The sequence below is a fragment of the Myotis daubentonii genome, chromosome 3 (assembly GCF_963259705.1).
Source record: "Myotis daubentonii chromosome 3, mMyoDau2.1, whole genome shotgun sequence".
Lineage (NCBI taxonomy): Eukaryota > Metazoa > Chordata > Mammalia > Chiroptera > Vespertilionidae > Myotis > Myotis daubentonii.
The window spans coordinates 207094968-207111229 of record NC_081842.1 but is presented as its reverse complement, the minus strand read 5'-3'; the positions used below and the strand labels follow the sequence as shown (position 1 = coordinate 207111229).

At 44.2% G+C, this 16262-nt stretch overlaps 1 protein-coding gene across 6 annotated transcripts in view; it reads right to left on the bottom strand.

Annotated features, from left to right (window-relative positions):
- Nucleotides 1-1389: 1389 nt before the first annotated feature.
- USP48 (ubiquitin specific peptidase 48) overlaps nt 1390-16262 on the bottom strand; it is a 67338-nt gene continuing 52465 nt past the window's right edge. For all 6 annotated transcript variants that reach the window (XM_059690936.1, XM_059690937.1, XM_059690933.1 and 3 more), the window contains 5 exons: nt 12257-12412; nt 8347-8472; nt 6873-6921; nt 5663-5689; nt 1390-4123 (listed from right to left, as the gene is read on the bottom strand). In XM_059690936.1, coding sequence (XP_059546919.1) covers nt 4101-4123; nt 5663-5689; nt 6873-6921; nt 8347-8472; nt 12257-12412 — 381 coding nt within the window. In that variant the 3' untranslated portion in view covers nt 1390-4100. The remainder of the gene's footprint in view (nt 4124-5662; nt 5690-6872; nt 6922-8346; nt 8473-12256; nt 12413-16262) is intronic.

Sequence of the window (16262 nt, the reverse complement as noted above, 5' to 3'; positions counted from 1 at the left end):
ATTTAAAAAAAAAAAAAACCTGTTTCTGTGGTTTATTTGTTGGGGGAAAGCACAAGAAATACCTGTTCTGTGTACTCTAGTCAGGAACATTATTCATGTCTCAAGAGGTAAATAAGAATGAAAAGCATGATGCTGAGGCCATGGAAGCAGCCTGGTGCCTGCGCGGCCCGTTCCTGATGTTCTTGGCAATGGCCGTCAAAACACGGGAAGCTGCCCCTCTGGGAAAGGACCTGCCCACCACAGACAGACATCTCCAAAGCACTTTCTAAATGTGTCTTGAGTATCTTTCAATGACCAAGGAGGCTTGTGTTTGACCATTAGCTTCGTGCTCCTTATGGGACAAGAAGAAACATTTGTCACAGGATGATCAGACACCTTTCCAGTCATTTCAGCTCCCAAGGGCCACCAGGGCAGGGGTTCCAGGTAGCTTGGCTTTGTTCATTCTTTTTGAAGTCTTGCAGAGGACTCCACAGCATTTTCTCACAAAAGTTAGAATCTGATTACAAAGAGTAACCCCCAAGTCTTTTACCCCAACAATATTACTGCTTAGCTTCAGTGTGGAGGGTAAACAAGGCAGCATATTTTGCCTTGTTCTACGAACTAAGAAAACTAGGACAAAGCAAAGGAACTTTTCTGTCATAAGGTAAATGGTGAGATTATTTGGAACACTGGAGACCCAACTTCTCAAATCTGCCCTTTCAGCACTTGCCTACGCACGTGTGCGCTGCCTGGAACAGCTCGCAGGCTCCCGAGCCCAATGAACTAAACAGCCAGGCTTGAAAAAACCCCAAGGCTCGGGATGTGAGAGGAGGTAGTTTTCTGTCTCCCTATAGACATTCCCACACTCAGGACTTGGCACGAGGCTGTTCATTCAGTGAAATATGTCGAAGGGGCAGTGTTTTGTAAGTGCTGCTAATTTTATTTTAATGAATAAAGGATTCCAATGTTGACAATCAAATCCCCAGTTAATATTGGTGTCCATAAAATAAGGTGTTGGGGGTGGTAAACGCCTAGTCTCAAGGATCAGAAATGCAGGTGATAAAACCTGTGCCTTGTGGGAAGGGGTGTCGGGGCTGAGGTGCTAAGTGCGTGGGGTGAGAACCTAACATCGAAAACACTGGCTTTTCACCCGACTGAACTCTGCTCCCAGTCCCCTGCAACACTGAACAGGCCGCAGTCAGATGCCAGGGAGAGAGGAGGTGCTCCTCCCTGATCCTGTAACAGGAAAGACGGGCTCTAATGCCCATTTCACTCCAGCGGTCACATCAGCGACCTGGGTATTTAACACGGGCTCTTCCACCCCAGCATTAGCTTCAAATATCAACCAGCGTCTGACAACACAGACTGACCAACGGGACGCTTACAGGAACAACAACAAAAACTCATCTGGACGATGATTCCATAGAAATAAAAGGACAGTTATTTCTTTTTAATTTGGCAGAAAGATAACAGTAATTCCAAACAACAAAGTCCATTAATACACAGGAGGATACTTATTCCCTCGGGGAATGAAGATGTCCAAATGGCAACCTACATTTCAGGTAAGATGTTGCACGCCTCAGTTTGGGACTGAGGAATGGTCAACAGTGTAAGGGCGGCGGGAGGAGGACTCCAGCTTTAGAAACCTTCTACCGAAGAAGACGGGCCTAACATCATAAAAAGGGTCACGTGCACATTGAAAACCCAATGGGAAGTCTCTGCACTAAGATGTGGTCACAGCCAATTGGTCTCCATCTATTTGTCACTACAAAGCAAGAATTGGGCTTTAGGTTACAGCGTGGCCCTGCTTTTCCCATACAAAGTGGTGAGGGTGGCGCTGCAAGGGCACTACTGTGGGTGGGAAAGAGGTCCCAGCCCAAGGCTTCTCCACTCCCAACAGCACAGGAGAGCAGCCCGTGGAAGCAGATTCCAACTCAGTGGGTCTCGGGCCCAGGTTCCTACATTCCTAACAGCTTCGTGCTGCTGTGGGGCCACAGCTGACATCTGAGCAGCGCTGATGGAACAAGGAAACCACTGCTGGGGATCCCACAGGCTCGGGGAGCATCACCTACTCACTGGGCCCACCTGACTCCCAGCCCTGGGGAGTGTCATTAAAGGAGCCAGTACTGAGACTGGATCATCAGCCGGAAGACACGAAAAAGGCTTTAAAACTACTGACAGCAGACTGGGAGAAACAGATCGGATTTCGGGGAGCTACTGACAGGTTGGTGTCAATCCCCGGGAAGAACGTCTCTGGCAAACAGCTGCTGAGCAGGGAAAAGGCAGCTGCTGCCTCTAGCACTAGACAAACCTCTGCACAAGCCTTTGCCTTGGGAAAGAGTAAGTTGCTTGGCATGTTATCACTCTTATGCGCCAGCTCCATTTGGAGCAAAATAAAAGAGCGAGATCTAAAAATGAGGATCAGACCCGGCTGCCGTGGGACAGTGGTTGAGCAGTGACCTATAGACCCAGTCACGATTCTGATTCCCAAGGCACATGCCAGGGTTGCAAGCTCGATCCTGTGTGGGGCGTACAGGAGGCAGCTGACCAGTGTTTCTCTCTTATCATTCATGTTTCTCTTTCCCTCTCTGAAATCAATAAAAATATATTTTTTAAAAGATGATCAGCTATCTGTGATCTTAACTGAGTCCTTTCCCTGTGCTGACCGAAGGTGGGAACTACCGGTTTCTAGGATGGCTTGAGGGTCCTGTGTGCCGCTCTCTCCCACACAGGCTCACTAAACAAACCCAGTGTCCTCAGGGGGCAAAGACTGAAGACATTGCAAACACAGAGGGAAGCTATAATTTTGCCCAAAAGCCATGGTTATTCTGATAAAAAGAGCTATTCAAAAGGGATGCTGCCAGGGTGACTAGCCCTCCAATTGAAACCTGCCTCCCCTCCGTTATTTGAGTTTAAATGTTTAGAAACGGGGGAGCGGGAAACCTAGCACAAACGTAGAGCTAAAGGAAAACGTTAGCAAAAGAGACGTCCGCGTCTGCACCTCTGCCCCAGAGATGTACACACACACTCAGCAGAGGAAACAGCGAAACAAACGCCAGTCGTAAACTCTATTTAAAAGTCCTTCAATGTTCTTAGGAATATTGCTTCAGTTGTATGTTGCTCATAACGATAATCCTGAATTGGATAAAATGGCCACTTTCCCCCCCTTTTTAAACAAAGTGATGTAAAGATCCTTTCTGGCCATTCCGGAAGAATGTTTTCAAAAAGAGAGGTGAGATGCAAGGGATGGTGGACTTGAGAGACAGGAAGACATTTTACGAAAGCCTGTCCACACGAACTTCAGTCCACTCCGCTCTTCTGAGGCCGGATTGTTCAATAGCGCCAGGCGGGTCCGACTTTCTGCTTCTGAGTAACAGCAGAAGTGGAGGAAGACGTTACCACATGTTTTAACATTCGTCGTCCTTTCCGAAAGGCTTGAAAGCAAAAAGCCTTTGAAGCCAAAAAGGAGGCAGAGTCCCTTGGTCACTGCAGGAGACACACAGGTGCCCCCTCCTGTGCCCAACACTAAGAGACAGACCGCCGGGCAGCGTGTGAGGCGGGCGCGGAGAGGAGTCTAATCTGAAGACACTTTCCCACAATTATGGCAAGTTCTTCACTTTCATGCTTTATTGAAAGTAAAATATGAATCAAAGACAGGTACTGGTAAGCAGATTACGTTTCTAAAGAGTTACTTGTAGCTCAGAGCAGAATGTCGTCCCATTGACTGTGACACAAATCCCTTATGGACCAATGCATCTGGCATGAAACTCGAGCAAGGAAATAGAACAGAACTTCATTCCCTCCCGTGATTATAAATCTCATATGTAAACATGATTTACTGTTACTGCTACTAACCTGGTTTGATCTTTATTCGCCTTTCCCCCACCCCCACCCCTTAAATAGAAAACCTGAAACATTTCCTTCAAGTCTGAGGCCCTTCAGTGCAATCGGCTTTATTTGACACAAGGCATTTGGGACGGTCACTTTTGAATGGTTTTCTGCCTTTTGGAAGAGTCACGTAATGATTCAATTCTTAAATCCAGCTTTTCTTTAATGCCCTAACATGTCAAACTCCTCTTCCCTTCTGGTCACTTCTTAGCAGTCAGGAAAGGTCCAAAAGATTAATGTCCAAGGAGACCAGTACCTGGGAAAAGAAACACGTGGAGGTATAGTTATGAACCAAAAATTCAGAGTCCATGCATTCCACTCGCCCAGAACACACTATCCCAGGGACTATCCACCTTAATGAATGAGTGCAGCAGCCCCTTGGCGCTGAAGGGCAGGAAAAAATAGCAGCCACGCCATGGCTGGTTTGGCTCAGTGGATAGAGTGTCGGCCTGCGGAATGAAGGGTCCTGAGTTCGATTCTGGTCAAGGGCACATGCCCGGGTTGCGGGCTCGATCCCCAGTAGGGAGCAGGCAGGAGGCAGCTGATCAATGATTCTCTCTCATCACTGATGTTTCTCTCTCTCTCTCTCTCTCTCCCTCTCCCTTCCTCTCTGAAATATATATATATATATATTTTTAAATATATTTTATTGGTTTTTTTACAGAGAGGAAGGGAGAGGGATAGTGAGCTAGAAACATTGATGAGAGAGAAACATCGATTAGCTACCTCCTGCACACCTCCAACTGGGGATGTGCCTGCAACCAAGGTACATGCCCTTGACTGGAATTGAACCTGGACCCCTCAGTCCGCAGGCCGACACTCTATCCACTGAGCCAAACCGGCTAGGGCTATATATATACTTTGTAAAAATCAGCCAAATGCAGGTTTTCAGCTAAATCCCATTTCTGTTCAAAGCCATGTGTTGTCTTCATGCAGTTAGTGAGATTTGACTGACACTTTCATCAGATGGCCATTGTTCATTAAAATTTTTTTTTCTTTCTTTTTTTTTTTTTGCTTTGCTTTGCTTTGGTTGTGACAACAGGGGTTTCTTTGCAGTCGTGATGCGCAGACAACAAAGGGGCACTGGGAGGAAGGCTTTCCACGGGCCAGTGGCTCCTTCACTCATTTCCTTTAGCAAAGGCAGCCCTGACATCTGATTCAAACAACTCCTGGGCAAAATCACAACCTGCCTGGACCTCTGGAGCCGGCCACCACCAGTTAAAATGGCAACAGTAAATGCCAAAGGTCCGCACTTGGTGGATTAGTGAATGACATTGGTGTGCACAACTGTAGCAGCCAAGATATAGTACAAGGCACTGCTGTGTTTCCGTCTAAAGTAATAACCCAAGACATGCCTTCATTCTAAATAGATTAATGAAACCTTTTCACTGAACCTCATATAGTTCAGCAAATTCTTCTCCTCCAATTCTTATCAGTTGCACACAAACTGTTTTGCTCGAAGATGGGACTGACAGGGTGAACTGGAAACAGGTTAAATATAAACCTCGAAATGCCACTAGCTAATTACCCAACCTCCCCCCACCCCCGCCAAACAAGAGAAAGCAGAATGGACATGTGGCAGTAGATATTGCGACCACACAGGCCCCACTGGAGGCCCGAGTGCTGAAAAGGATAACGAAGAAGCTCGAATAAAAAATGCATTTAACTAAAATTAATTTCAGTCATGAGACTCAGATGGAATTAAATTTTAAAATCAAATTATAGCCTTCACTTTAATAGAAAATTACAGTATGACTCTGACATTCACGAACAGAACATGACAAATGTAACTTACCTTTAAACCCTTCTTCTGGCATACACACTGGCGGGGGGAAAAATCCAAATTAGAAAGACTGTCGTGACAGATAGTAAGTAACAAGATCATGTCAATGCCCAAGATGAGGTTTAAAATAACTTTTAATTACTTCACCCATAATCATTACTTTGGAAGTTATGGGCGATAATTATCAGATGACATTCTTCGTTTTTACATTCTGCGCGGCTCCAGGGAAGCCCGGAGACAACCCCGGGGCTGACCTCGGGAGCTGCCCCCCCCCCCCCCAATCCCCACATGCCAGAAGGAACCACTTTTGACTCTTGCAGCCATTTCTTATGGTGTGCAATCTCTTTTTTTCTAAATAACATGCTTATATTGCTATTCCACTATTTTAGACAATTCCTCAAGTAATGAGACCAGCTACACTTCCTCCTGACACTGTGATCCTTTGTTGTTAGGCTGATCTCCAGCGTTCACATTATTTTTAAAATTTTATTAATACTGCTCACAGTTGAACCCTTTGGTGTACTGTGGCTACACTGCTTGTCTGGTATGGTTTTTACGGTTTTCTGAGTTGGTAGCTCTGCACTATTTATGTGTTTCATCTTCTCTATACCATCTCCAACTCAAGGGCAAACTCTTAAAGACCTGTGAGCCTCAGGACAGTCGGCTATCGCTTCCACTTCCCCAAAGCCTGCATCCCGCGGCTCCTACCCACGCTGGGTGTGCGCTGGAAAGGAACAGGCCTCGGCCTCACCTTCTAGTTTAACTTCTTCAGTGAGCTGAGACACATACTCTAACTGCCCATCTGAGGTGCCGGGGGAAGAGGCAGGAGGACATGATGTAAAGCGAGGGGCTGTGAGGAACTGGGGGAAAGTGAGGTGTCTACCTGCTTCTTATACAGTTTTCCAGCCAGTCTCCTGTTTTTAGGCTCATACCTCACTCCCACTTTCAGGGGTACCTGGGGCCTCCCATTCCTGTGTGCCTGATCTGAATTAGCTTTGCTTCCTGATGACCTCTTCCATCTGTAGGCTGACATTTATTTCGGGGTTTTTGTATGTGTGTTTTTCAGGTCAGCTAAATAATTACTACTCTTCTCCCTGCTTTCCATTTACAACATGTAGACGCTTTTTTTAAGGTTAATAGTATTATAGATGAAAGCTTAAATATCTATAATTCCACATCCTCCTAACAAGTTAACAAATTCCTACAATAAATTTGCCTTTACCTTGCATGACATCATCCATTGCAGCATAATCAGCAATTGGTTCATCAGCCTAGACAACAAATGAAGACAATTCAAAACACAAGGGAGAGGCAGCCAGGAGGAAGTCTGGCCCAGGAGCTGACTACTGTGTGGCCACAAGACACAAATCTAAACACTGTCCAGTAGAGAACTGGGTTCGAGCCACAGCCGGCAAAGTTGAGGATTAACGAAGGGTGGCCAGCCTGAAATGGGTCTACTCTAAACTCATCACCCACAAAACTGCACACTGTTTGTGGCATGTTTTCCAGCTCCTAAAAACACCTCTAAGATGTAGAGATGCTTAGACACCAAGGTTACTAAACTGGTTTAATTAATGTGAATTCACATGCTGGTGGTGGCCGAGTTAGGCAGGAATAAAAGTCAGACTGGTCCTCTAAAAATACTAACTAGGTTAAAAATACATTGTTGTCCTGCCTCACTAACAAGAACAAAATACCCTGATCCTTTTTAGGGCAGAAGCCAACACAGAGCCCGAGCTTCTGGTGGGATTAGCTGGAAGGACAGGGGCCAGTGGAGAATCTAACTGCCCATCAGAAGTACAAACCCACTGTCTCTAGGATTTTAGACAGGCCTCCTAGGACTCAACAACTCAATAGGTTTTCAAAGTATTTCCACAGAACCTACAGTTCCCAGAAAGGAGAACGTGAACAGCGGGAGGGGTAGGTGGTAGGTGAGCGTGTGTGTATGTGTGGGGTAGATGTGAGTCTGCCCCATCATGTCCAGGGCCCAGCTTATCTCCTCAGAACTGAGGTGCTTGGGTATGATCTATGTCCCGTTCAAATACCCTATGAACATTTTAGCACAGTGGGGATGCTTCTGGCCACAGAGAAACACAAAGAAGCAAATGAAAGTGATGAGTAGGTACCTCTAGACACGAGAATCATTGGGCAAATAAGGCTGGTTCAATGACTCACTTTCTTTGACAATTTCTCAGAAGCCCTACTATCTAACATACCTCCTACATCCATTCTACCCAAAGCCAGTTTCCATCAGCTGGACAAGAATCCCATGAAGACAACCAAAAGTATTTTGACTGTTGTGGCTAAGCCTCGGGCCCGTGTGATTCCTAACATGACTGGCTGCTATCTTTGAGCCTGGAGGAAATGAGCGAATGCTTTAATAGTAGAAGTATCGTTAATTCTGGATCAGAAGTTAGGGAGGAGGCTCAATCTAGATCCATTATTTTTAACAAAATTATGAAAACTTCAATGATGCCCTGACCTCCTCTAAGTCTCTGCGGCTCGGCCACAGCTGGCGAACCGAGACACCAGCGCGAATTCATGGCTGTCACCTGTTACCACACCCTGCCGAGGACGCGGGCAGCCGTAACCATCACTGCAGCAGTTCACACGTGGGTGTGCATCATCAAAAAGCTCCAGAGAAAAGAGAAGGAAAAAGCCTTCTAGAATTCCTCAGGTAAGAAACCGTCACTTACCTTTAACAAAATGACAGATTCCGGAATGACTCCAAGGGTGCCGAGGGTGGCACCGTCATCAGTTAAAATCTTTCCATCAATGGAGAGATTCTGGTCAAAAGGAGCGACTGAAAATGCATGCATGATCTGAGAAAAAAAAAAGTTGGTATAAAGCAAAATGCTGAGACTTATACCCCATATGAATAAATAGATTCCTTAAAAAATAAAAGAACTCGAGTACAAAAGACATTACTGTGTGCAGTCTGCCCACTTGCTACCTACCTACTGAGGCTACAATCCCAACACATCTGGGAACTCCCCTGGGAGGGCTGGTAGAGGAACAATTATACCCACAGATCCTTTAGTCCTGCGCCTATCACCTCCGAGGGTAGGGAATCAAAGGAGCAGAAGGTGGGGCTGGGCTGACCGCTCCTCTGGTCATGAGGCTTGGGCAGGGCCACTACTGTCATCAGCCCAAGTGACCATGTCCAAGTCCCACAGCCTTGTAATCATCAAGTCTTTAAATTAACCAGCAGGCGATTTGGACTCCTTCCTTCTGCTTTGATTCCTTTAGCAAGCAGCCTGGACTACACAATTCAGTCCTTGGGACACATATTCTTAGACTGATCCTTCATCTAGGAACCAAAATATGAATTCCTTAAGGGTAAGGACCCTAATTCTAGCCAAGTGTTAAAAAGTAAGTACATTCAGAAAGACTACTAGGTATAATACTTACACATTTTCAAACTCAGAGAAACTTCATTTTTATTATTTCCCGGTGTGTACTTATGCTTCCTGACTCAGTTACATCCTCCTTGAGCGCATTCTATTACATATATTTTTCATTACTCCTATACCCATGACGTAGAGGAAAACCATCCTACCTTTCCATGCGCTCTCTTCCTCTACCCTGTGAACATGGGAAGGCAAAACGAGCCTAGCAAGGCAGCCTGAACCAACCGTGTGTATAACAGGGGCCAGGAGATTTCCATGCTGGGACAGCTGGGACCACAAAAGTGGTCTTAATAACGGCACACAGACAAATAAGAACCTCGACGGGACTTCTCAAAAGGACATCAACCCCCGAGAAGCGAGCAGGGATCGATCAAACAGGGACAGGTGGCTACGGTGCACTGACATCATCAAGAACCGCCTATGAAGCAATAAGCCTATTTCTGGGAAGGGAGACGAATCGACAGGACAGTTCTACCAAAGCCAGCCCAGCACACAGGCCCCAGGACCTGTGGAGAAGGACCAGTTACAGGGAGGCATCGCATACAACGAGTGTGGGAAATGTCACAGCTGCTCGGCTGGAGGAATGCTGGCTCATATCCCTGAATGCTGATGGTCTTTGCCCCACCCTGTGGACTGACAACAAGTACCCCTGGACACAAGCATCGGTGAGGGGCCGATGCTCAGACTTTATTATTCGAGCAGACAGACAAGGACATTAAAATTCACTCTAGAACTAATGAAACATTTAATAAGAAGCTACCTGTCAAATACTGTGCTAAGAGCAAGAAAGATGAAAGTGACTGACGCCACCCTGGAGTTCACAGGGTGAGAGCAACAATGTGGGGGCGGGGGCGGGAGGGACGGGTGAGATCCAGGGGGACACGGAAGAGAGAACAGCCAGCTCTACAACCGGAGGCCAGGACAGGTTTTGTAGAAGAGGTGCGGGGAAAAATGAACAAGTGTGTGCTAATGAGGAGAAAATGATTTTAGAACAAGGGAACAGGCTAATTAAAGACATGGAGGCCTTTGGTACAATAACTCATAAACCGTAAGTACTAGGAGAACGCTTGAGCAGAACTAATATTATATAAGTGTGTTTAACAAGTAGATACAGCTTTCCTGATCTATAGAGCAATTAGGGAACAATGTTTTCCTAACGGTGAGTGGCTCCCTGCTGCTTGCTAGTGTGCGTGTGTGTGTGTGTGTGTGTGTGTGTGTGTGTGTGTGTGTGTGAGAGAGAGAGAGAGAGAGAGAGAAAGAGAGAGAGAGAGAGATAAAAATAAGGAAATGTACGAGCAATGGCTTCCACTGCCAGCCATTTAACCTGTGCCAACACTTCCTCCTTTCTAAGGCAGGCAATACCACCCACTCAAAACCTATTTTTGGGAAAATGAAATAACACAATAAAACACTGCATCCTTTGAGAAAGGAGATGAATAAATTATACTTCATTTGCTTTATGGCATCATAGGTGGATGAATTAGTAATTTGGCAAAGCAAGTTTCCTTAGGTTTTAAAGAACCGCAAATGGGTATGTCCAGGCTAAGCCATTGAGTTTTACAAAGCTTGTCATCCTATTAACTTGGAATTGTAGTATTCCCTGGAGGAAAGGCTCCATCAAACGCAAAAACATGCTTTTCAAAAAACCACCACCACCACGAAGCGGGGATCACCCGCTTGCCCACCACAAGCCCCGATGCTGCGCAGGCTGCTGCGGTAAAAGGGTCACATCCAGTCGACGCTTTCAAAGCTGCCACACTGAGCAGCGAGGAGAAATGGCATCTCGTTGCCCTTTGTTTGGACCCTGCTTAGATCACAGCGGCGCCTGAGCAGGTGGGAGATGAGAGGAAGGACACTGTAAAGGAACTGTCTGAGCAGAGCCATTTCGGGACGTTCACTTGAACAGCTGCTGCCTTCTAATAACCCATTGGTGCAGGTTACACACTCCTCTCCTAGACAGGTGATTTCTGCTGACTTTTTGACTTATTCTTCAAAAAAGGCCGTCCATAATAGAAGCAGCACAGGCTTTTCAAATGCCTCCACCACAGGGGCTCTTTGTGTCCTAGAAAGGGTTTGAATGTTCGAGGTTTACCACTGACAGGCAGAAAGCCGGTGACAGAAGCAAGCTTTCTCAGATGGAAAAGGTACAATAAACAGAGGGAAGATATTGTGCCAACACGTTTATTTCCAGAGCGATGGGTTCAACCGAGGGAAACGCTGTTCCCGGACAATCTGGAACACATAACACCCTCAAAGGAAGCCTGTACTTTTGTCTCAATCACAATGATAAATATCAGCAACAAGAAAGATGCATAACCATTAGACTATGCCACATGAAAGCAGCAACGAGGGAAATTTGGTCAGCTTTTTGGACATATAGCAGAGACTGAAACGGATCAGGGGCCAGACTTTCTTCCTGGACATCTTGAACTTATCAGCCCTCTTTGCCTGCGTGGTGAGATGTACCAGTGGCACGCTCACTTACAGCCCCTCTGCATTAGCGCCAAGAACTAACACTCCGCGAAGCCTTTTCACAATGCCCACATTGCATTCATTAAATTGATCTGTAAAGCAATGCATGCTTTTAGGGGGACAGAGAGGAAATGATGTAAGATGGACCTTTACAAAACAATATGAAAACACCAGTCTGAGAAGAGAGGTGAAGGTAATTTTAAAATTCTACCAAACAGACTTATCTGACATCAAAAATATTATGATGAAAAGAATTTCGGACTCATCCAATAAACAATTAAGCAGCTGCCTTTTACATCCCCTTAAATTTGACAGAAGATCCTGGTAATAATCGGCTCAGATGCCCATTAAGTGGCCAAAGAAAAGCATACAGCACAATAAAGTGAGAGAACAATTATTCTGGAACAACCCCGACACGTTAACGAACTGACACTCGATGTTTCTCGTTGGAAAGCTACTCAGAACTTGTTCAAATTTCAGAATCCAAAAACACTTTCATCTTCATAGAAAGCTTGTCTGTTCTAAAATCTTCTGATCATTTTAAAGAATAAGTTATTTTAATGTTGAGGTCCTGCAGGCATTACTCCAAAATCAGTAAAACCTTCTCAGTGGCTTAATACATGACTAGAGATCAACCTAGAAAAAACCAGTTACGTGGGTGGAAAGCAGGGATTAATGAAGGTCCTTTTAGTCCACAACATAATCGGTGTTATGCTGTCCTCACCTGAATTTTCAATTCTTTCAATGTCTGATTAGCAGAAACAAGAAGTGCTTTCTCGCCACGAACTTTTCTATGCCGCATACTCCGTCGAATAACTTGCTTCTGATAGGCAATGTAATTTTGATGAGATATCTTTTGCCTTTTTGTTCCTCCGTTGCTCTATAATAAAGATTCAAAACAAAGGAAGCAATGAAATGATCCACAGTATTACTCGTGCTCTACTTATGAGTCCCCTAAACCAGGGGTCCTCAAACTTTTTTAACAGGGGGCCAGTTCACTGTCCCTCAGACCGTTGGAGGGCCGGACTATAGTTTAAAAAAAAACTATGAACAAATTCCTATGCACACTGCACATATCTTATTTTGAAGTAAAAAAACAAAACGGGAACAAATACAATATTTGTACTTGCATGTGGCCCACGGGCCATAGTTTGAGGACCCCTGCCGTAAACATTGAAATTCAATGTCAAAAATAAGTCGAGGTGATCAACCAAAGACTTTGTATGCATATATGCAGAATTTTTTAAAAGATAATCTTTTTCTTCCTATATCATTAAAAAAAAATAAGTAGAGACTCATTTTTAGCAGGCTCATAGAATTGAATAAAGAAAAGAATGAGATAATTCTTCCAACTGCATGTAAGCTCCAAGATTATTTTAAGAAGACATTATAAAAAGAACATTTAAAAGCAAAATGGTATGTCTGACCTTAAATCAGAAGACCTGTGATATGCTGGAAAACTTTAAGATTTTTTTAAAGAGAGTTCATTATTTTTAATTTTTTAAATATATTTTATTGATTTTTTTACAGAGAGGAAGGGAGAGATAGAAAGTTAGAAACATCGATGAGAGAGAAACATCGATCAGCTGCCTCCTGCACACTCCCTACTGGGGATGTGTCCGCTACCAAGGTACATGCCCTTGACCGGAATCGAACCTGGGACCCTTCAGTCTGCAGGCCGACAATCTATCCACCAAGCCAAACCAGCTAGGGCAAGATTTATTTTTTTTTATCCTCATTGGAGGATATGTTTATTCATTTTAAAGAGAGAGGAAACATTGATCTGTTGCTTCTTGTATGTGCCCCTACCACCAGGGATCGAACACACAACCTTCGTATGTGCCCTGACTAGGAATTGAATCCACAACCTTTTGGTGTATAGGATGACTCTCTAAATGACTGAGCCACCCGGCCAAGGATAAGATTATTAGTTGAACTCATCATCCTAATTTATTTGTATTAAATATTTTCTTCTGTTTTTGAGATGACACGGAAATTTAGTATAAGCTGCTGATAACTTTAAACACTTCCATGCTGGTTTAAGTATTCAGATGTGAAGGTCATAATGAACCTAAGGGCGGTTCAGCAACAAAATACAGGAATACACATGGGCACGTAATACATCTGATACTAGTCTTAAGGAAAACATAATAGGTCAGGACCAAATGTCATTCTACAAGTTTCCTCAGCTTTGACTTTTTATGAACTCCCGTGTTTCCTTAACCTTTCCGGACGATTGTCAGAATCATTGGACCCAGCCTGGTGCGGTTCCTAGCCTGTGGGCATCACCCTAAACAAATGCTCTTCTGTGTTTGCATCCTGATCCCCTTCCGCTTCTACAAGGCATCCTATAAATGCCTCATCAAGAGTCTCACAGAGGCCCTGGCCGGTATGGGTCAGCGGTTAGAGCGTCAAGCAACGTAATGAAGGGTCACAGGTTCAATTGCTGGTCATGGGCACATACATGGATGGTAGGTTGTATTCCTGGCCCTGGTCAGTGCACATGTGGGAGGCAACCAATCAATGTGTGTCACTCTCACATCAATGTTTTTCTCTTCCTCTTCCCTCCCTTCTACTCTCTCTACACATTAATGGGAAAAATGTCCTCAGGTGAGGATTAACAAAAACAAACAAAAAAGAACCCTTTTCCCTGATTTAATGAAAACTGAATGAGGTAACCATGAGGCACTGGCTCGTCAGCTGTGCACAGCAGAGCGGTTTCGGGATCATTATGGACACAGATGCCACAGTCATTACCATGGGAGCTCCAGAGATTTACAAAGCGGAAGGGGATCAGGATGCAAACACAGAAGAGCATTTGTTTAGGGTGATGCCCACAGGCTAGGAACCACACCAGGCTGGGTCCAATGATTCTGACAATCGTCAGTAAAGGTTAAGGAAACATGGGAGTTCATAAAAAGTCAAAGCTGATGAAACATTTTTCTTAATCTCGATCGACTATTGAAAGAAAAACTGGACTGAAATTCCACAATTAGGAAAAATATCTACAGTAATGTGAAATTTTACTTTAGACTCACAAAACACAACCAAATAACAAAGCCCTGAGCATTAAGCATGATACGTTAATGACTGGTTTTAAATGGGTCTAAAAGCTTTTCCCAGAATTACTTTAAAAAAAATCCATAGAATTTAAATCCAACTTATCTGACAAAAAGCAGCCCATTGGTTTTAAATGGCTTTTAGTTACCTAAGTGATAACCAATACTGGGTTCATTATTAACCTAAATTGTAGATTAGGTCAAAGTCAAAGGAACTGTGTTGATCTAGCTTAAGAGAAAAGAGGAAAAGAGATTTGTTCATCTCCATTAAGGACAACTAGAAATCATTTGCTATTAGAGGGATTTAAAACAGCAATTATAAAAGCTACCTCTGTACTGAGATACTGTAATGTACAGTTGACCCTGAACAACACGGGTTTGAACTCTGCAGGTTCATTTAAACGTGGATTTTTCCCCCCCAGTACATACAATAATTGTATTTTCTCTTCCTTATGATTTTAATTCTTAAAAATATTTTCATTGATTTTTAGAGAGAGAGGAAGGGAGGGAGAAACAGCAATTCGAGAGCAAAGCATCAGCAGCTAACTCCTGCACGCCCCCTGCCGGGACTCCAGCATGCACCCTGGGCATGCGCCTGACGGGAATCTTCTGGTACCCAGGATGACACCCAACCAACCGAGCTCACTGGCCAGGGCCCTTCCTTATGATTTTCTTGTAACATTTTCCTTCCTCTAGCTCACCTTATTGGAAGAACACAGTATGTATTATGCATAATATACAAAATGTGTTTGTTATGGATAAGGCTTCCCGTCAACACTAGGCTATTAGGAAAATTTCTGGGGAGTCAAAAGTTATACGTGGATTTTTGACTGTGCGCGGGGTCAGCAGCCCGAACCCAGTGTTGCTCAAGGGTCAACTCTGTTACAAAGAAAAGGTTTGAGGAGGCTGGCATGCTGAAAAGACTTGATATTCTGGGACTCTACTCTTTTCTAAAGAAGGAAGGTTACACTTGAGATTTTATTGTGGGACAAGAACTATTTAAAACATTCTAGAGTATTACAACTTCCAAACAAGGAGAAGATAGAAGAAAATTACAAAGTATAAAATGTAATTACAGCATAAAAAGCAATGTTTCCCAACGTCCTCTATCATATTTGTACATGTGAAATCTGTTGTCATCCACATCGAAGAATTCCACATTCACTTTTGTAAATTGATGTGGTTATGACCAATGAATAAAACTACATACTCAAAAAAGTCAGCTTTCCAAAAGCCTAAATCTCTTGAAAATGTAAAGAGTTTTCTAAATACTTCTTAGATGAAAAAGCAAAGCTTGAAATAACAGAAACTAAGAACATACACGTCAAGTTTTTTTTTTTAATATATTTTATTGATTTTTTACAGAGAGGGAGAGAGAGAGAGAGAGAGAGAGAGAGAGAGTCAGAAACATCGACGAGAGAGAAACATCGATCAGCCGCCTCCTGCACATCCCCCACTGGGGATGTGCCCGCAACCCAGGCACATGCCCTTGACCGGAATTGAACCTGGGACCCTTCCGTCCGCAGGCCGACGCTCCATCCACTGAGCCAAACCGGTTTCGGCACACGTCAAGTTTTACAAACTAATTTAAAGTTTACCAGAGGGAACAGAAAGTGAGTTGGTGACCACAGGTAATAAAAAACATAGGGAAAAGATGAGATTCCCAATGGA